This window comes from Rhipicephalus microplus, chromosome 10, assembly GCF_043290135.1.
Source record: "Rhipicephalus microplus isolate Deutch F79 chromosome 10, USDA_Rmic, whole genome shotgun sequence".
NCBI classification, from domain to species: domain Eukaryota; kingdom Metazoa; phylum Arthropoda; class Arachnida; order Ixodida; family Ixodidae; genus Rhipicephalus; species Rhipicephalus microplus.
In genome coordinates, this window is record NC_134709.1 from 90,810,702 (window position 1) to 90,833,170 (window position 22,469).

The 22,469-nt window shown below is 42.1% G+C and overlaps 1 protein-coding gene across 1 annotated transcript in view; it reads right to left on the reverse strand.

Annotated features, from left to right (window-relative positions):
- LOC119181162 (multiple PDZ domain protein) overlaps positions 1–22,469 on the reverse strand; it is a 354,670-nt gene that overhangs the window by 159,272 nt on the left and 172,929 nt on the right. Inside the window, exons 16-22 of the mRNA XM_037432350.2 lie at positions 17,890–18,013; positions 15,903–16,092; positions 14,791–14,907; positions 12,469–12,656; positions 9,774–10,150; positions 7,727–7,831; positions 3,121–3,180 (exon numbers count right to left, since the gene is read on the reverse strand). Of these exons, the coding sequence (XP_037288247.2) occupies positions 3,121–3,180; positions 7,727–7,831; positions 9,774–10,150; positions 12,469–12,656; positions 14,791–14,907; positions 15,903–16,092; positions 17,890–18,013 (1,161 nt within the window). The remainder of the gene's footprint in view (positions 1–3,120; positions 3,181–7,726; positions 7,832–9,773; positions 10,151–12,468; positions 12,657–14,790; positions 14,908–15,902; positions 16,093–17,889; positions 18,014–22,469) is intronic.

Consider the following 22,469-nt stretch of genomic DNA (forward strand, 5'->3'; position numbering starts at 1 on the left):
AACCGACACCTGGTGCCTCCTTACCCGTTGGCTCTCTTCCGTTTTTTATTACTTTGCTGACCCCTTCAACCCCCTCCGCTGGCTCCTACCCCCCTCCTTTTCGCCAGTTGCTGTGTGCTTATTGCTTTTCTTACTATCTGTGCCGGGGCAGGTCCCCAGTCTTCACAAGCAGTGCAAGTGTAGACACATCACAGCTGATAAGCACACAGCCAGAGAAGGTCACACCATTGGTCGCTTCCTGTGACACCCCCCACCCCCCTTTCTTTTTTTAGCCTACTTTCTATTTTCTTCACTTTAACTGTCCCTTCACTCCCCATTCCCCCATGAGTGTACCCTTTTGGTTGCCCCTTGAGATCACAAGCAGATATCACTGCTGCGGCCACCCAAGATGAGTAAAATGCAACTAAGAAGCTGTTTCCATACAGTATATGTGTATGTGAATTGCCAAAGGCTAAGCGACCTCACTTTTTTAAAGACAATAGTCTTTCTTGGGGACCTTCGACACAAAATTTTGGTCTGTCTGTCTGTAGATTTGTCTGCTTGTCCACTCTTTACGGCATCGGGTACTTGAAACGGCCGACCTCGCAGCGCCCACCTATGTTGCTCAAGATTGAGCGTTCATGCTTGTGCAATTGTCAATTAAATAGCAATTATTGCGCATGTCTGGGGCACCATAACAATACGTATATATTCTGCATGTGGTCTCTTACTAGAAAAGGCATACAAAAGTAATTTTAAGGAACGTAGCGCTTGTCACGCTGCGCTGACCATGCAACGCTTGCACGGAAAGGCGAGTGTTTCCAACGCTTTGCTAAAACGAAACGGTGGTGGCACCTACCCGTCTCCTTGCGTTCTCCACCTTATCACCTCTGAGGTGGGCGCGCACATCCGTCTCAGAGCCACGCGCTTCGTTTTTTGAGACAAATGCCAGATGGCGCTTATGTCTCACATGTGACATGACTTGATGCGCTCGCTCGCCTTCCGCTGCACGCTCGAGGCACTCTAACGCAGCGCCTCCAGAATACCATTCACCGATTTTCTTGTGCAGAGCATCAAATAAATGTCTTGTTCACTCTCTCCACATGCAAGACTATCGTCTTTCGACATTTGCAGATTACATGCAGATACGGGGCCAATTTTTTTTACATTACCACATTTTTTCCTTCTCTCAAAAAGTTTTCATAAAATTTACCCCGTGTAATGAACGCACCCCCCAACTTTGCTTTGATTTTTCAAGAAAAAAAGTGCGTTCATTACGGAGTAAATACGGTAATTCAGCCAGTCAACTAGCTGTATCAACAGTGCAGCAAATTCCCTTTTATTAATGCTCGAAGCTGTAAACTGTGCCCTTTATTCAAATAGCACTTGAGATCCCACGCAGTAGAATAGCACAGGCGACGAATGTGGAAATCATTTCAAGCAGGCAAATGTATTTGCGGCCGGGGTGTTAGGTAGAAGGTGACGGCGACTCCAGAGCAAGCTCTGAATTCAGAGCTAATGCCAAATCACAACCGGTGGCTCAATAAACACGCGTGTTCAGAGACTCGACTAAAAGGCTGACTCTGTACACAGGTTGGTGGACCTGACTAAAAACCCATTTCTCAAGAAGGAAGAAAAAAAATCCTGCAGATTCCATGCCCTAGGTGAATCGCTATGTGCAAAGCATTAGTTACCCAGTAAAATGAGACAGTGCATAAGGATGAGAAACGTATGCATACCTGCCAAGTTTGAGGATTCGGAATAAGGGAGAGGGAGCTTGTCACATTGTTTTATCCCCCTTTTTTTCCACCAAAAGAAAACAAAAAAGACCACATAAAACGGGGGGTGGAGTCATGTTGATTTATTCCTTCCGCCCCCCCCCCCCCTTTTTAGCATTGCAAAAAGGGGGGCGGGGTCATAAACATCAGCACTATGGTCTTATAACCACTTGGAGTGGTCAAACACATGAGGGTGGGCTTTCCACACTGCATTAGAAGGTGCAAGTCTCAAAGAAGGGCAAATTTACTCGTATCCCCCCAAAACTTCATGTCATCAAAACAACTAGCAAAATCCATTTCTGTCAAAGAGATTCGGTATGTCTTCCTGGGACACACAAGAACGGACGGGACGGCGCAGCCTGCTGCCGGGAAAGCGCGAGTCGAAGCTTCACTTGAGACGAGCTGAAACATAGTTACTAGATTTTTGGACAGGAACGTCAAAACGCTTTTAGCCTTTATTACGTCTTTATTGGCTTTAATAATCGCTGCGCTAGTTGTGTGCCCCTGGCTAGTAGCCGCTATTGATGATCGCGCTGCCGCGTCCAACAGGCTCTATAAACGTTGGCCGGGACCGTGGTTTCCCGTGTAGAATTTCAGAAAACGGTAGTTCTGTTTCTGATCCACGTGTGCTGGCTGCACATGTGCCTTCAAAACCAAGTAGTTTTTTGTTGTCTATGATTGCATCCACCACTGTTTTGTCCACAGTGTTCGAGGAAAGCAACATCGCCTTGACTGGCCGAGCATTGAACGCACGTGCACTTTCAGATTTCTGTCAGTTACATCGCCACCATACATGATGGTGTCTAGAGCAACCGCCGTTTTGTCCACAAACAATAGCCACAGTTCTGACAGTGCGGGCGCTGGCAGCGCGTGTCCTTCCGAAACTTCGAGCACTCTGATCTGTGCTTTCGTTTGACGGTTTTGGTACTAAAGTTCATACGACCAGCCGTGATGAGGAAAAGCGTTCGGAACACCTGGACCAATGGACGTTGTGGAGTTTGGTGAATTTCATGAATTCGTATCTTCTGATATTGCACCTTTCACATTCTACTGTACATTTACATTAACGCCTCCTAAATTCATTTACAATAAAATGCAACGGATTCTCAGAAAGCCTGAATCAAAGTGGGCTGCTTTTTTGTCAATGCGGCCAGATCACCAAAAAAAATTTCAATTTCTGGGAAACTTTCCCGACAACTGTACAAATGTAAGAAATGGCCGAAATCCAGGAGTCTTCCAGAAAATCCGGGAGACTTTATGCATATGACAGAATTCAGGGAAAGACGCTTCCCTTAATATCATCAGCTACATCCTTTAACATGGGATATTTTCTCCATTGAGATGCACATAACTAGGAACTTACCTGTGGTGAGAGTAGCCGTGGTGAAGCTTCCTGGCTTGCGTCATCAATGCTGTCTTTTGGCTGCACATGATAATTTTTGCATCAGGAAGGTGACCATAGCAATACATACTGGCAATGCACATACAGTCAAACCTCCCTATAACAAAGTTGCATCTTACACGAAAATGAGTTCGTGATATCCGAAAATTCGTTATACTAAAGGTTTATTCCTAACACTATATTCATTGATAATCGGTATTTAGTTATATATCTGGGTTAGTTATATCGAGGTTTGAGTGTAATTACAAGGCGCATGTGTTTTTGTAAGTATACTGAAAAACCAGTTACACATAGTCCCGTGACTACTCCACTCATCACTAGGCATGTAATACCATAATAGAGTAGAACTCCAATGGTACGACTTTGAGGGGAATATGATTATGATAAATCAACTTTTATTGAATCCGACAATGTTGGTGGCGCTTGCAGGCACCAAACAGGGTGGTTCCCTAGTAACAAGACTTCTATGTTTCATGCAGTTCCTGGCCCCTATCAGTCAGTGCAAGCTGTATCAGTAAGGCGGGACTGAATAGCGAGGCCAACTGTTAAAAAAATGCCATAAAATTGAGAAACTAAGAATATAGGAGATGGCACTCAGTCTAGACCCCCAAAACAGTTGCATACCCCCTGAATAAACTCACTGCATGATCTTGTGCTGCTGCAATGAAGTTAGGTTAAATTATTTTTGAACATCTCAGCTAAGCATTTTTTTTTTCTGCAAATGAGTAGTTGAAGTGTGAGCGAATATTTATTCAAAACTTAAAATAATAAAAAAAACGAATGCCACACGCATTTTTTCCCCCGATAAACAGACCTCGGCCGGGGTTCATCACACCATGACATCACCAGCGCACGTGCAAGAGGGCGAATTGCAAAACACCCCTTCTGGTTGATGGACATGGTACAGTCGTGCGGTGCACTAGACAAGATTCTTTTTTTTTTCCTTTTTCAAAGCTTAATCTTATCTTACAGTGACAAGTTTTTTACGAGTAGTGTGCGTTGAAAGGCATTGAAAATATAGATTAACTACTACGGACAGTGAAACTGAGAATATATTGCGGGGTGTGTGCAGTGTGAATAACGATGCATCTTGTTTGCGAAAACATCGGCAATCATTGTAGGCTGGGGGCAGCGACCAGTTGTCGATGGAACTTCACGATTCAATGTTTCAATCAAGGCAAGAATGCATCTGACGTGGTCATCTGCGAGTGGGTACATCACAGTGTTTCGCTGCGTGCAGAGAAAAAACAAAGGGGGGGGGGGGGGGGCATGATTTTTGGGTTGAAAGATACGACTATGCGTGAGCTACCAAGTATCAGCTTAATGTAACATTGCTGAATCAGCATATACGCTTCGCCACGATGAATATTCAAACCCAATAAATGTATAACTCACATTATCAGAGACCTCATACGCCTTAATGGATGCAGCGGAGATTCTAGTTTCTGATGTACTTCATACCTTTATGGCTCGATTTTTATGAGGTGAGAATGTGCATTACAAGTTTGTGAATCAGGTCTAAAGGTGCAATGTAGGTATGCAAGCACACTGTAGGCACCAAATGCAGTGAGGTAACTGTGCAAAATATTATGTATATAATTAGGTTATCGGGTTCAAAATTGCATGAATTTTTAGTGAGTTATGACAAACGCCAAAGAACTTAGCTTTCATTTTCCTGGGAATTTTCTCACCTCAGCCAAAGCACGGCAAAAAGTGTTTCCTTTTGTTTTTTCTTTTTTCACTCATCCCCAATCAGAATTGTGCGCAATGAGTGAAAATCTTATCCGTGACCTTGCACACAGCAGCTCAAGATTATGCTGCTACCAAGGATTCACCTCGTTTAAAACTGCATTGCACATGACGCACATTTACATCCCTGCCACACAAATAAACGCACCCCCAACTTCAGTCCCAGAAATTTGGATTTTTTTCCCCGCATAATAAATGCACCCCCTGCATATATTAGCTGAATTCCCACTAAACGACACATGCAGGCTCCTTGCTCGTCCGTTTTTTATTATTATGCCGGCCCTTCTCAGTTGCTCCCTCCTCCCCTTCGCCCACTGTCGCGCACTGCATTGTTTTTATTATTATCTGTATTTCGCACGTCCCGTCCTTTTTAATTATCTATGCACCACAGTGGGGTTCACAAATGGTGCGAATGTAGGGACATCACAGCTGATAAGCAAACAGCGAGCGAAGGTCACGAAACAGCCCGCGCCAGCAAAAGGTCGCCAACCACATGCACGCGATTTCCGAGCGACGACAACAAGATTTGTTGTCGCCATGGCTATCGCAAAGAGCCATTCATGGCCATCGCATTGGAGGTTTCTGGAAAATCGGATAAAAATTGCTAGTCGGCCAGAAAAGATTGTGAGTGTCATTTCCGCAACATGATAGCACCCCCCGATTCTCACTGCAATTCCAATTGCATGCTTGTTATCTGCGCGTACTTCAAAAAACACACTTCTCATGTGGACTGCGAGGCGGCAGCCGTATTTTGTCGTTAATCTTGTTATCGACAGTTTGTTTTGATGCTTTTGTGGTTGCTTGTTACAATCTCAAACGGTGTCGTCGTGGTCGTTGTGCGTGCGAGGTTGCCATGAAGTTGGCAGGGTGCGTTGTAGCGCACGCTTCTGGGCGCCCCTCAAGATCCCAGAAGATACCACTGTTGCGGTTAAACGACTGTGAGAAAAGATAGCCGCGAAACACTTCTATGCCGTGTGTAGGCAGCGCAGGAAACGCTTGCAGGAGATAGTGCCATCTAACCACTGAAAACGAGTGAAATGCAACAAAGAAGCTCTTTCCAAACAGTGTATGCATATGTCAATTGCAAAAGAATAAGTGACTTAACATTTTTTCGCATTACAGTTAAACCCCTTTTATAAGAGGCATGCTCCGGGCAGCGATTCTTGTCTTTTATATGAGATGTCTCTTATAAGCAGGGTACATCGTATGGATTTTCTTATCGACCTGTACTTTACTGTATGCACACTGTTGTCTCTTACACCCATTTGTCTCTTATATCAGTGTCTCTTTAAAGGGATTCGACTGTATCACATTTCTTGCTCATCCCCAAAAGGATTTCATAAAATTTGCCCCGCATAATAAATGCAGCCTCAACTTTTCTTTGATTTTTCGACAAAAAAAGTGCATTCATTACGCGTGTAAATAAAGTATTTCTGAATGGGCCAATGACTGCGAACACGCAGAACGTTTGCTCTAGAAGAGGATAAGATTTTTTTATGGCTGCCATCTACGACGAGGAAATGTTAACCACACGTTAACCTAGCAGAACCGTGCACTATAGGCAGCGACCCTTCTTTGCTGTGGCTTTAGAAAACAGCAATGCAAAAATTTCTGTCGAAGGAATGCAGACACACACTGCGCTGCTATGCAGCAACCAGCAGCTGCTCCAGAGGAGGGAATGGTCGGAGGGTGCTCACAGTGACGGCACACTGTTTTCAAACAGGGAGAGGTTTATTGAATATGAAAAGTGCACGCGCACGAAAATTAAATGAAAACTGCATTGGCAGCATTCTGCCGTTAGAAAAGTTAAATATGATGTCCTCACCATCACATAATGGTGACGACAGGGCACATTTTGGTACGAGTTTGCGTAGAATAAGTTTGTGTGCTACTGAACCGTCCACGTCATACTCCTTCACTTGCGAAATGCAAATCGTGATGTACTGCTGTCGTTTGAACGCTCACATCTAGGGAAAGTTGTTTTGCAATTTTGCAAGATGAAGACAGCTGCGCCGTGTTCTTTAGCGTGCTCGAAGTGTGTGAATACAACTGCCACAAACAAAGGAAGATCTCCCACTGAACGTTGACCTGAAAAATTTTCACAGACTGAAAACTCCAGAATATCCGAATCTCAAAGCTCACAGCTTTTCGACCAGCTGAAGCGGATCTGTGTAAATAGAGCTTGCCAAGGTAACATAGCCCTGGATATGCACATGATCGTGGAACACTCAGCAGTTATCTTAAAGCCAAGAAAACAGGATCACAGGAGCACATGAATTCTAGGAAAATAAGTTTCCCATTCTTGTAAGGCTACTGTCTTCCTCTCTATACTTTTCTGATTGACCTAGGGCACATATGTTTTAATTTTGCATGCATGAATAATTGGTCGGTTTTAGAATCAAGTAGAAAAAGTGACTTTTATTCTCTGGCAGCATCTGAAACGCGTCTTAAGATGCGGTCCTACACTAAATAGCGCCAGATAACCGATGTTCTTAATGCATTTTTACAGGGGTTCTGCCGGGACCTAAGTGGTTCGTCGTAACATGCGAGTTGTAACATGCGTAATATACGCGAAATAGCGAGATGTATTATCGTGATTCCACTGTATCTGAGAAAAAATAAATACAATGCCCTTACAACATTTGTAAACTTTGCCCCCATTTAGTTTCGTACAGATATCCACAACGCATCAGCTACTGCCTCTTCTTTGTTTGAAACTGAGAACTGACAGAGCTAACGCTACACGAAAGTGTCTATCATGCTCACCAACAGATTTGTGGTAAAAAATAAGATGTCAAAATTTTGCTCCAACTCTCACCGTAGGTAGAAGAGATTGCAGCCTGAACTTGACATGGGTCCCGGCGTTCCGGATCACCTCCACTGCTCGGTCGTGTGTCGCTTCTCGAAGGTCAATGCCATCCACCTGCACCAAAACCGAGAAACTCATGAGGCGCCCCGCTATGGCTCATAGGCCACATGTTATGTTGGCTACACCATTCTATTGTTGAATGTCAGATTGCAGCTTGAATCCCCACATACATTGATGACCTCATGTAGAAGCAGACCCGGGCATTTACGAAGATGCTAACACCGCTGCTGAACAACATTTTACTGAGCTACAGAGCTTCCATCGGTGCTCACCATCAATAATCGCTGTTGTGGCTGAAGGGGCTGAATTTGCTTTTCTTGAAAGCTTCAATGCTCGATTGATGAAAATGGATACCGAACAAGACGATGCGCAAAAGGCAAGACAAGTCTACCAACTATTTTAATGCAAAATAAAGTGCAGTAACTTGGAAAAGAAGTTGCCGCCTTTTCTTAAACATACTGTGAACGAATCGTCAAGTTAACGCTCATTATGATTTCTGAAAGCTATTTCGAGAGTATCAATGCAATATATAAGCCTTAGATACATGTATTTCTTATGTTGAATTATCAATACATCAAACTATTTCGCGAACTCCTTCAAGTTCGGTATATCCAAGATCGACCATACTATTGTGAAACACCAATAATGCGACTTTGAGGGGACCACAAAAAACTGTCGTTAAATTAAAAAATTAAGAATATAGGTGGTGGTAGCATTAATAGAGCTGTAACATTAGTAGTAAATATATATCAGACCCCCCCCCCCCCACCCCAAAAATGTGCCCTTCAATGTCAGGGTTGATTGACCCCAGCTAAATTACGTGCCGACTTAAGCGGCCAGCGTCGATACAAAACGGTGCTGCCGAGGAATTCCCTGCAAACTTTGTGGTAAACAAACAATGTGTACAAAAATATGGGTCGTTTGCTGATCCCTGTCAAGACACAGCGTGCAGAATCAAGGGCTACCGCCCCTAGCCAATCAAACTGTGCAGTTCCTACCAGAACCAAGCAGTGCCTGCTATGAAAGCCCTCCTTGAATGTATCCCCCAATAAAATAGAGAAGACTAGTGCATTTTCTCTGCTCTTGAACCCCAATTACCGGCAGCCCTCACACGTTTTCATTTTCACATATTGTCATGTTCTATTGTAACAGGAACACACAGAATTCTGTACTAAGCAGCATGCCAGAATATCAGGATGGTCAGATTCCAGGTAGTACAAGCTCATCGTCTTCGTTGTGCGCTTTTCCTCTCCTTTTTTTTTTCCATGACACATACAAGCCTGCCAGCAATGACTGCAATACAAGCTTATCTTGTGCTCGTGGCAATACCATTTTTCAAATAGCATTGAGCTGATGCTATGTCGCGATTACAGAAAAACTAACACATGTTTGTTACATGGCAATAATTTAACACACAAAAGGCATGGTAATGTTATAGATCTTGGCTTGATTTAGGAGTGTCAAGGTGACGCTGAAAGCAAAAATGCACCTACTGTGTCCATATAACTGCTATCACAATAAAACAAATACTGGTAACAAAGAGTTTCCTATAAATACACAGGAGCAAACTCTGGCACTGGTGTCTATGGGTGCTGCAATGCATGGCGTTTCAACAAGCATGGGAACGATGGGTAGTACACGGATTTGCCTATTTTTCGTACTTTCGGCTACGTTTTGCTTTGTGTGGCTTGAAGCTGCTTTGTCACGAAACAACAATCAGCGATAGTTTATCAGTTACACTTCACCACCTTAGTCTTCAGGTTTACCAATTTAAATCCGGTCACGAAGTTCAAAACAGTTTGTTTTTTTATTTGAAACAATACCAAAACACTGCAATAAATGAAGCCACGAGTGTGTTCGCAGCCCGCAAACACGAAGAGTGGGCAAATCGATGTCCTACCCATCATTCCCATGGTCACTGAGCGATCACAGCATCACAGTCCCCTCTAGTTAAATGTAAAGAACTCTATGGCAGGTAAAATTTGGTGTCACTGACCTCAAGGATGCGATCGCCCCGGCCAAAGGCTCCCAGCCGGCCTGCCGGACTGTCCGGGAGCACGTTCTTGACAAAAATGCCCGAGACGCCGCTGCGGCTGTCGGTGGAGCTCCCTCCACCTTCCTGAGAGTGTCGGAAGAGGTCGACGTGGCCGCCCACAATGCTGATGCCCAGGTTGCGCTGCTGAGGCAGCTCACGCACCAGCTCGACCTCACGCTCAGGCCCCCACTGCTGTTGCAGGGGAGAGGAGAGGTGGTGCAGAGGGTGGACCGGCGGTGACAGCAGCGGCGAGGGCGTGCGCGCCGGCCACGAGGGCTGCGGTGAGGTGCTCGGGCTCGGCGTCGAGGTCACGCTCTGGCTGGATGGCACCAGCAGCTCTGCATAAGCAATTTATTGGGCAGTATAATCAGGATTATGAGAGAACGAGAATCGTTCAAAAAGCTAGATTATTTTTTCAATAGAACCAATGAAATAACCAACAGGTAATTAGGGGAGATGCAGGTTAAAAAACACGAGTTTTCTTAAAAATTATTGATTTTTTTTGCTTCCACCTGTGTTGATAAGTATAGTACCTCTACTGTTCTGAAAAAAAAAAAAAAAATTGAATAAAAAAAATCTATGTCGAGACTCATCTGAACCTGTTTTGAAATTTCGTTTAAAGAGCGCAAGGTGGCTGTTCAAAGGCCAACAGCGTGCAGTCTTCGAGCACCTTGCCGTCGATAATGCGCCACCGCTGGCCATTGTCGATCGCTTGGTGTGAAAAGCCGAGCCTCACTTTTCAAATAACGACGGTTTTTCGTGCTGCTGCAGCGCAAGAAATAATAAAAACAAGCACGCTTTCGCCGTGTTTCTCGAGCACCGCGAATGGCTTTTAAAGCACGTGGCAGAGGTCTGGGACTGCCATTGACCGCTGCACACCTGTATGTGCTGTGAAGCCTACTAGGGGGGTCCATGTCTTGTCGAGCAGCGCAGCTGAACAACAATTTTCTCGTGTGTTTATCTCTGTTATAGATGAAGGAAGCAATATCTCGTGCGACAGCTACACTGTCAACGTAAAAGCAGTTGTGGTGGCGCACTCTGTAGGAATAAGCTACAAGCAGCTGGTCCTATTTGCGGCAATTGTTAGCTTGCAAAAGCCAATGCATCAAAAGTTATCCACAGCCATCAGCCGGAAAGTCCGTGATGGAGCAATGGATGCCATCTGCGCAATCTTGCGAAGTCGAAGGAGCTTACAGCGACAGAAGTTGGCGGGGACACCATTGTCATTATGTACTACAGTATGTGGCCCAAATGCGGCCATAAAATGGCATTCGCATTGTCGTGTTCCTCAACAAAGAACTTTATTTAGATTTCGAAGTCCGGTCAAATTTCTCCATAGCTTTCAGTCGGCACAATGCTTTGCAAGATGGAGCAGAAAAAGTTTGGCAAGCACTTCATGGCCTTGTCTGTGAGCGAAACGTCTGCGAGGAGTCAGCTCGAAAGAGCCGTGAGGGACAAACTGATGGTGCTGATACATTCTAGTAGCAGTGGCCAGTACAGGAAGGATTGTCCTTTTTTGTGCACAACTTTCACTGCATTTAGTGACATCTTTCATAAATAAGCACTGAATTTTAACTTTAAAACTCACTTTTCCCAAAACAAAAATTTTGTCATTTTTTTTAATGTGCCCCTCTTTTTATAGATATATTTGGTGCTCGGATCTGCAAGAAATTCGGTCAAATGTTTTCCTAAGTATAATAAATCCAATTATCTTGTCTAAATTTCAATATTTTTATTGTGTGATAAAATTATATGTAAACCTTTACTAGGGTAAGAAAAATATAGACTTCTTGATGTCTACTACACATATTGTACGCACTTCCTAAATAGTTTTTTGCATTCTACACTTTATTTCAAACATTATGAACCATAAATGGTAAAAAAATATGGGAGTTTAGTGATGGGAAGAGGGTGGGGGCAAAAGGCTTAACGTTTTGACTTTGTTATGTCGCAGAATTGAAAGTATGCGACTTGCAAGAAAAATATTTATATATCTGAAATCAGCATAAAAAGTTTCTTATAAAATATCTTATAAATGATTTCCAAAGACCCATAGCATAACCTGTGTTCTAACTACTCTGTATGCAAAGAAAATATTAAGCACTTATAGCAGGTGGACAATGTGCAGGCAAACTTAAGCAGGCGGACAAACTTTAAGCAAGTGGGCAAACAGGCCGTCGTACACTGTGAGGCTTATCCACCACATACAGTTTTGTTGGCACACCAGTCGCTAATGTCAATTTCTGCTGCTCATTTGCTGTAATGTGATTTGCTTAAGAAGTGAAGTCTGCAAGTGTGAGCACTGGTAGCGAAGAGGTCAAGTGACTTTGTTTCGATAAAAGAAAGATCAATCGAGGGGTCAGTTTTCATTAAGCACAATTATGTGAAGCCAATAGAAGACAAAAAGAGCATGGAGTGTTATTTGAAGCTTTTAAGAGAAGACTACCAATCAGGAGATAAGGAAACATACAAGTTGGTGATCAAACAACATACACAGTGCCGGTGGGTACTAAACCCACAACCTTTGCATTGAAACAATGAAATCATGGAGAAAATCTGGGCTACCTTAAATAATTACTGAACAGGTAAGTCGCATCTACTTGAGCACGTGGCAGATGAACAGCCAGCAATGAGTATGCAAGCTCGGAGCCCCCACCTTTTGACGATGACATGGAATCCCTGAGCGAAGGCACGTACGACGAGGCGATGTTGTGCACTGCGGCCACCATCGTCTCCATGTCGGGGGCCGTCGAGTGACGCCGCCGAAGCGACAGGCCCAGCGGACCGGTCGATGGCACGAGTAGGGATGTCCGCCGAGGCCGTCCCGGTGCCGACGCACCATCCCTGCATGTTCACACGATATCTCGAAAAAGTAACGATGGGAGCCAAACACGGATCCTCCACCACGCTCAAGGATGGATTAGCCCACTGTCAGGGAAGCCCCTAACAGGATTAAGAAGAGAGGCCCCACTCCGTGGCTTCCTGCCCGCCAGCTCAACAGAAAGCCTAAAAAAAAAAAAATTGCACACTCCTAGACCTAAGCAAGTACGGAGGAGTGATAGAGGCACGAAACGCAATGTGGCAGCGTCCTTGCCGTGAAGACTGCATGAAGCAGCAACAAGGGTCCCTTAAAAATAACAGTAGTAAAGAGCCCCACAAACAGAATAAAGACCCACCCAGCTTCCCTCACGTTAGGAAACACTAACTTGCTGCAAATATTGTTCTTAGCATCTGCAGACTTTGCAAGAGCAACATTTACGTCTTCCGAAAGTGTTTTATTTTATTTCATTAAATTATGGCAATGAGCGTTCAGCTCGGCTGACCCCTTTCCATGGGTGTCTTAAACAGCTGAGTTCGATTGATTGATTGAATGACCTATTGATTGACGTAGACACTAAGAATTGTGCTGAAGAATCCGTGTGAACTGTATCAAGATCAATTTCTCTCAAGTAGACTCAAGCGAGATAGCAAAAAATTATTACTGTTGAGAAAAAATTGCAAATAAGCCAGAACTGGCATTTATAACAATAATAAAGGTTCAAACATATGCAACACACTGTACTTAAACTCATAAGAACTGTTTCTTCAATGAATATTTGTCTCCTACAGCAGATCTTAAACAGTTATCATATTAAGAACAGTTATAGAAAATTCTTTTTTGGTCACAAGCATTCCTTCTTTTATTTATTGATCACTGAAGGCGGAAATCCAGATTTACCCAATCAAAATTTTTTAACACTTTGCGGGCCAAATTTTTTAGTGAAAAACATTCAGAAATGGTCAAATTGCTTTGTTACAGCTTTTGAATGCATGAAATGTGCAAAATTAAAAAAAAAACTCCCCCCCCTCCCATCAGAAAAAAAAAAAGAACAGTTTTTCGATGTCAGCGTTACTCAGAGCTGTGAAACGCTAAATAGTATTTCAGAGCATGGTATTCCTAGAAAAAAAAGGGTCCAGTCTAAACACAACACCTTTTCATTGTATGCTTCACATAACATGGGTCTCCGTAATCTTCTTGGAGTGACGAGTTGTGCTAGCAAACACGTGGCATCGTCATGTCATGTTGCTGCCTTGGGCAGAGTAAACTTGCTTATCAAAAACGAGAATAGCTCGTGAGTTTCGGTAATAAACAAGCTAAGAAGAACGTCAATAAAAATGAAAATCGACTTCTACCGCTCCGGCAAGGGAGTGCCTATAAAAATAAAGATCAAGTTTCGCGTGCCTTTGTAGCAATCGTGCGACAAAACCAAAATTACAAAAGGATGTAGCCCATTGGCGTTGCCGCAGATCGCGCGATGCATTGACGCTAGAAACCAAATTCTGTTTACATCTGCAAGAAGGTGGCACAGTCATTTCCAACGCATTTCCTACAAACACTTGCTGCATAAATAGTTAGCCTGAGTGACAATGTGGCTAGGCTAGCCAGGCACCTGACCCTGGATTCAACATCTGATATTAAATGCCAATGTATCCGTACAAGCTTAGACCACTGTGCGCAACTTCCCATCTACGACAAATTTCTGTCATATCCACAATAGATGGTGCATTAATCAATAATAATAATAATAATATCTGGGGTTTCACATGAAAAAGCAATGTCGTGATATAGAAGCATACCGTAGTGGAGGGCTTGGGTTCTTTATAACATGCACCAACATCCCACAGTACACAGGCTTCAAGCATTTTGGCTTCATCAAAATATGATTGCCACTGCAGGAATTGCAGATTATGAGCATTACACACAAGGTAGATATTAAACACGGAGCGTTATCACTACTGCACTTTGGTTCGCTTCCTACATTCATCTGTCTTGAAAGGTAAATTGCAAGGATCTTTAAAATAATGTTCAAGCACACACACCAAGCTTACCCCAACACCTGCTGTTCTAAGATTTCTACAGGCATTATTTGGCCGGTTCATTCATCCCTATGTTTGTATTGACAATGAGTCATTAATGACAGGCATCACAGGCACTCACGCTTCGACGACGTCCTCCTTGAAACCGTTGACCTTGCGCATTTTGACCTTCTCCACAGATGGACTCGGTGGTGGAGGTTCCATCGTCTCTCCATCCACCTCCCTGAGGTAGTTGATGCTGCAGAGAGGCTTTCATAAACACATGCCTTGCCACTGTGCTTTTCAAACTGAAGATTTTGACGATGCCATGAGATTTCAGCATGTGCATGACATTCTTACTTTTTACCCACTACCCTTTTTCACCTGACAACAGCCGATATCACGTCACTGGATGTCGACTGAAGAAGCGTACGCAACAGAGCAAGCACAATATAGAAAATGCAGCACCTGCACAAAATTACCCTTTACTTCTTTTAATTTTACTTCTAATGTGTTCTCATTAGTATGCGCATTATGGTGAAAAGCTTGATGCTTGCATGATGCCTATCATATTTGCCTGCATGCTACTTGCATCTAATAAATGTTGGCTAGCACTGGCTAATTATGGTTGTTAAGGTAGTTGAATATAGTTATATATGCAGGCATGGGCTAACATCCAAACACGTAAAATATTTAACAAATATTGAAGTATTTGAATTCGCTTTGATACAAACATAAATTATTTGAATATTCACTTATATGCTGATATGCAAGCTTATATACGGATGTGCAGCAAGTGCAGAAAATATGCAACATATTTTACCATTTGTACCTTTGCCACTATTTTAATTTGCTTCCACTTCACTTCGACCTAAAAAGGTCACATTCTCCGACACCTTGCTTTAGTCTTTTTAAATATTGTACAGGCTAGTTGGGTCATGTAAAAGATGTTCTCTTTAAATACAGATGACATGTGCTATTCGAACTATTCAACTGAAAATTACTTGAGCAAATCACCAGTGCCTTCAAACTTCAAAATTGCTATTCAGCACACGTTCCTAGTTCAATGCAATTGAAGACACTGCTAATACATTTCTCTGATAATCACCTATACAGTGCAACTGCAACCGAATTCTTTCTCTTGCTTACTGTAACTAGTCTGAAACTAACATGTAATAATTTTCTCTGGCTTAATTGAATAGTTTATCACACAGTCACAAACGCATACACTATAACAAACAATAGTTGACTCACAAGACCACGCTGAGATCCTGTATGAGAGCGAGGATGGCGGCCACTTCACCCTGCGTTTTTTCCGCGAGTGTCTGGTCATTGATGGAGAGCACAATGTCCCCAACGCGCAGCTCCCCGTGTCTGGCCACAGCCGATCTGGGCTCCACGTCCGAGATGGTCCAGATACCGTGCTGCCAGCGCAGCTTCAAACCTGCTCGCCCCCGATGAGCACCAATGAGCAACGAAAACACCAATCAATATGAATTCCCACTTGAATTGACAAGACAGATACGGAGAGTGGAATTTCTTAAACTGCCTTACACAAACAATTCACCACTAGACTCATCCCTATATCCATCGCCCCTATTAACCAGAACCCCACGTCACTGGAGACCAGATGCATTAACACCTTGCTTCGCGAGAACGAACACAACTAAGAATTCTTTTTTCCTTTGTACAATGACCGAATAAAATTGTCACACATATTGATTCTATTTTCGTGATATTGTTTTTGTTTTTCTTGTTCTTTCTAACTTTCTTACGAATGTGTTTACTGTTGCACCATTTTTATTGCCCTCCCTGCTTGGACGACGTGCCCACAGCATTTGATAAATAAATAAATTAATTAATAAATAATATAAGTAGAATAAAACCCAAAAATAATAAAGCCAAGAAAGGTATAGGATATAATAATTACACTGTTTTAAATGTATTGCAATCATTATGATATAAATATAGAGAAAGTAAGGCACGGAAAAAGACACCTTGTTGCTGGCCGGGACCGAACCAGCAGCCTTCAGATGACATGCCTGATGCTCTACCAATTGAGCTAAGCTGGCGATCGTCTTCTGTTGCGCTTTGTCAGGCATTTATGTGCACGCAAACTTGGGAGTGTTACTCAGCTCCGCTCAGTGTCCACATTTTTTTTCTTCACATCTATATCATATTCACTACAATACTCTCTTAATAGCCCAATTAGCATCCCTTGTACCTTTCATGGCATCATTATGTGATTTCTTTTTAAGTTGCATTAAACAAAGAAACGAGCCCTCCATAATTACCTTCAATCATTCATAGAGAGTGGTAGTACGATAAGACAAAGAACAACGCAGAAACACACACACACCAAGATAACTTTTGTAACTTGGAGAAAGCAGTGTGTGTGTCCTGGATTTTGATAAATATATACATTTTTGTTAACTTTCAACATTTTCGAAATGTTAGTGGTAATTTAAAACATTTGTTGGTAACAGTTCACATTGACAACTTTCACCCCTTGTTGGTATCTTTCAAGATTCACAAATTATCAGAATTTCTTAATGACAAAAGTTCAACAGCTGAACTTTCCACATTCAACGTATGTGACTTCAAACATTAGCCCTGTGCACATATATCTATGATCTTATTCATCCTGTCTTAATTGACTGTGCCTAAAGCACCAAAAGGGAAAAAAGAGAGAGAACAACTTTATTGAAAATAAACGAACCTTAGTTCAGGTCTACTAATAAAAAAAGCACAGCGCAGCCATCAGACAGCCCTAGAAGTTTGGTCAGCCATAGCAGGCTCCAACTCCTCAAATCATTAAAAAGAGTACAGTCATCAATCCTGGCATCGATCAGCCATGACAGATGCTAAGCTCAAAGAAGGACAGCAGTCTACAAACAACGCTGAATGAGTACACACACTGAAAATGTGAAAAATGATGCCATGGCACGCTCTTTCTCACCTACAAACATGTCCTACTGCTAGGCTCAGCAGTAGACTTCCAGGACATTTTCGCAAAAGAAAGCATGTCATGCCATTCAGATAAAGCACCCTATCGGCCCTTAATTTAAAGATATTACTCGTTCAAAAAGTTTTTGCAATAAACAGCAAACTAGTCTACACCCTATCTCTGAATGAAAAAGGTGAGAAAAAGTAACCTTGGGGGTTTTATGCACCAAATCAAGGTTATGAGACAAGTTGTGGCAATCATTTTAGGACTTTGAAAACTGTAGAGCTGGCTCACCTAGAGATCCACCAGTGTTGTGCAGAACAACGGTCCCTGAAGACGCCTTCCACAGCTCATCTGGAGGTTGAATAGCACTGATTTCATCCGAGTCCACTGATATGGAATTCTCGGGTCGCTCAGGCTGCAAAAATAAAAACACCATAAAAAAGTCAATGGCACGAATTCGCCAATGGTCTCAAATGAACGCAATATTTCTTTAAACATCTAATATGGATTGCACAGTATGTTTTTGTTTTGACAGTGCCGTGAATTAGCTGGTGTACATTTATTATTCTCGAGTTATGCGAGCCACACAATAATGGTGAGCGCTGAGAGAGTTGTAAAGGATGATTTTGTCGTTAGTTCCTACGGTATTAGTGTTCTTCTTATATCTGTTAGTATGTACCATATGTATAGCACGTACTGCACTGTGATAAAAAGAACTGCTATTTGGGATTGAACAACATAGCTTTTAATTGTTTCAACCTCAGCTAAAGAAGCTAATGCGCTTGCGCATCCGACAATGATTCAGTGATTGAAAAAGTCATTTCCCAGGCTCCTATGTGAAATCTTATGATTGATTAGCATTGTATTAGACATGTTAGCTTTGAAAACCAATAATACTGTACATTGGATATTTGGTCCCCTGTACCCACATATGCTGTGTACGTGTAAGGTAGCTAGGCTCCAACAAACTTTTCAATCTATGCACACACAAAAAAAAAGATCGCCAAGCCCGCGCGGAACGACACAGTCGGGGCGGAAGCCCGAAGAGCGGCCTTTCAGAGCCTTTTTAAGCACTCTTTGGTTAATTCCTACAAACACACTAGCAGGGTACCCACTACGCCATAAGCATCCTAATTTCTGTGTTGTAGGGAGGCATGCCCAATGCCACTCTTCGTCATTTTTCGGAGAAGCAGGGTACCCGCTACATACTTGCAGGGAATTTCGTGCAATATTTTATGCTGTGACTGACGAAGATGGAAGAATTATGCCTAGAGGTTTTGTAATGAGTTAGAGCATTTGATGACCCACTCGTTACACACTTCGCATTGTGTAATGCTTGGTTGTTGCTTTGCTGTTCAAAAATGCTTTATTGCTCATATTAATGCGATTACTTTCCCGGCATAGAGCCTAAGGCCAGTTTGCAATGTAGTTTCAAGCGCCAACATGGCTCTGTGGTAGAATACTGGCATGGCACGGAGGACATCTGTGTTCGAACTCCATTGAGTCCTTGATGTTTTTCATTTACTTAGGTGGCGGCGGCGGACAACTACGGTGCACACAACCCTTGTTGTGATTTCATATCAGCTTTCGCTGTAAAACACATACTAGCGCAAGTGCTGCCTTAAGAGTTTGAAATGAAAATAACTTTGGAGTAATAAGATTATGATGGCTCGTGGAGAAGTGCAGAAATGAGCCACATTTTCAGAGTCTCCAAGTGCCTTTGTTGCCTAGTTGAGGTGCAGTAAAGAAGAATTCACATGTCTCGTACCATAAAAGCTCTCTACAAAAATTCATGAAAGATGCTCTCATCCTGTAAACTTGTGTAAGTGAGTTACAAAAGCCTAATAGAGTCACTGTGAACTGAAATTACAGTAGTTCTGTTTATTTTAGGCATTACAAGAAGGCGTCTTTTATCTTTTTACATGATAAGCTCCGCCAGAAATTGTCCCTGTCTTCATTGCATCGCACTTTTTGGAACTGGGCTTGTGCGAATAGCAAATTTTAGGTTCGAAGTGAATCATGATTTGGTCAAATAATTTCGAACCAAATTCGAACAGTGTATATCACATATTAAACAGAAAAATGAGCATATTTGCCATGACTCAATAAACCTGCACAACATCTTTTTGATTGAAGTAAAGTCACAAACAAAAGTCATTATATTTTATTCAAGGAGAAGTAGCAGCAACTTTTGAATAGTAACAAGACTTCAGTTTCGGTAGAATGCCAGAGATAACTTGGAAAATAAGTTACATTTTAAAATTTATTGTACTTAAAGCCATATACATCAGAATAACAAGCTTTTAAAGTTTGAATCAATGTCAGAGTTTTATGTTCATTTAACCTTGAAGTAAGGCTTCGTGGCAGTACGAATTTTGCTTGAAAAAGTGTGCTAATGATACAGTGTCCCTCTACTGCAGTGAAATTCCCATTACAGAGGGTTTCATGCAGTTGATGTATGGTTGCTCATTCATTTCGAATACTTTGAAATTCAGCATAGCTTAAATTTGTTTCAAAAAGAATTTGGATACTGTAATAGTTATTTCAATATGTTAAGTGCTCATATATTTGCACAAGCCAAGTCGGAACATACAGTGACATCTTCACACTTTAGATAGAACAGCCAAAACTCTCTGTCATGCATTTTTTGTTTATATATAATACTGTAATTTCTACAAAGTGTCTAAGCTGTTTTTGAACGGCATAAAGACTACACCTTACAATAAATCAGAAAGTTCAAGTTCATTTTTTAATGTTTTATCAATTCTTCAACACACAAGACTCGTTTTTTTTTTTTTTCATTTAAGTCATATCAGACAGAGAGAAATGACTTATTGGAGGCAATAAAAAATTCACAAATACACTGGCTTTTGAGAATTCTCTGAAGAAAATTATGCATGAGCAATCCCTGCACGTTATAACAAACCAGTGAAATCGTCCAAGTGTTACACCACCAACATTAAGTTTAAAGAAGTAGTGAATTTATTGCGGTCATATTAAAATCTGTTTATAAGAAGACCTTTGACGACTTGCCATATTTATAACCAAAGAAAAACACCCAAATCATCTTTAGTTGACTTGCTAGATCACCCTTTTCATATACAAATTAAGTATGTCCACTCAAAATTTACTTTTATCACAAGACCTTCCATTCTCAGAATAACAAGACGACTTGTAGGGTGCTTGAGCTTCGCTTTCAGGAGTAGAACGCGTTATTATCGGACCCGATGTGCATCGTCTCCTCAGTTGCCAGCCTGGCTTCGCTTCTTCGAGCTTTTTATCCTTTCGTCCATTTTTCTTTTCACATTTACATTACACTTACTCCTAGGGACCTCCCCTACACTTCTCTTGACATCACTGTCTGTTAGTTTGCATTAACAATGCAAATACAGTTGCACAGAGCCCACTGGACTATAATTCTTCCTTTTGCCAGTCAGGGAAGAGCCCACATAGCGTTTGTAAGGCAACACATGAACCTATGCAGGTGCTCATTTTGTCAGCGCTCCTGCTACTGATTATGATTGAATATGTTCGAGTGCTTTGCAACGGAAGGCTCCTCAAAACAGTCACTCGTTTGTGCAATTCGCATGCTTCAATGCCTACTGCAATTCTACGCTTCCGCCACACAATACTTGCGCGTGTTAAGGAGACTTCTTCCGCAACATGACATACACAGACTCAAGCAATGACGTGGCTCTTTGGCAGAACACCTGCTTGCAATAAAGAAGGCCTGGGTTACATCTTCACTTGAACCAATTTATTTTTTATTTGCATCTTTCTTACCCTCTTGGGAATGTACAGCACTGCTGATTTTCACTCACAGCCAATGACTACACCGGAATTACTACAATACGAGCTCTTTGCGTTAAAGGGACACTAAAGAGCAAAAAAATTTTTCACTTATTAGTAAAGTACAACTTCACAATCCCCATAATACCACTCTTACCGAAACACAACCCTTGATAAGCGAGAAAACGCGCGAAAAGAAACTGTGGGTGGAGATGCCACCTTGAGATTTCTGCACCCAAACACTGTCATGTCATAAATTTTGAAGGCGTCTACTGGCTACTATGTAGCATCGAATTGATAAGATTGAAGTACATTGTTATCTGTAGGTGCCATAGAGATAGCATATAAAGTTTCAGAAAATTTCGTCAATCAAATGTTGCAAAAATGCGAAAGATTCATTGTGGCATTTCTTGCAGCACTTGTTGGAGATTAGGGCGCGATCTCGAAAAATCAAACGTCAACCTTGCTTTTTTCTGCTAATAATGAACTTATGACAGTGAAACTTACGACATTAGAGTACTCAGAGTGCAGTTTATCAATCTAAAACAACTCGTTTTTCTTTAGTGTCCCTATGAAACCTTTTGCTACAGCCATATGAAGGCTGTGGTTCGCTAGCTTTATATGACTGTGACTAAGATAATCAGGCTCGTCTGTTCTACTCCTACTCGCAGTGCTGCCTTATGGCAGGTCAGCAAATTTTAATTTTCAAATTTTAGTCATTCAAAAATTATTAATTTTTTTTGAAACCTCATGGCAAATTATTTTCAGGAATGATCCATATATAGGATATAAGAGAAGGGTTCTTTTAAATGGTAATTTTACATGATAATTTGGTTAAGATCTGTCTCCCCCACCTCTCCACCCCCCTCTGCTCCCACAATTTCCATTGTTCTGGCCCTTGTGGGACTATATTTCATGACTGGCACGCTAGCTGAAGCAAGTTTGACGACTCCTGATCTACAGGAAAGCTTTACATTTTGCAAGTCCGACACGTGCATAGACACTCCGTTATGGTTTGTGCCTGAAATGAAATACCAGATGCGAATCAAATATCAAGAAATGAACTTGCTGAAGAGAGGAAC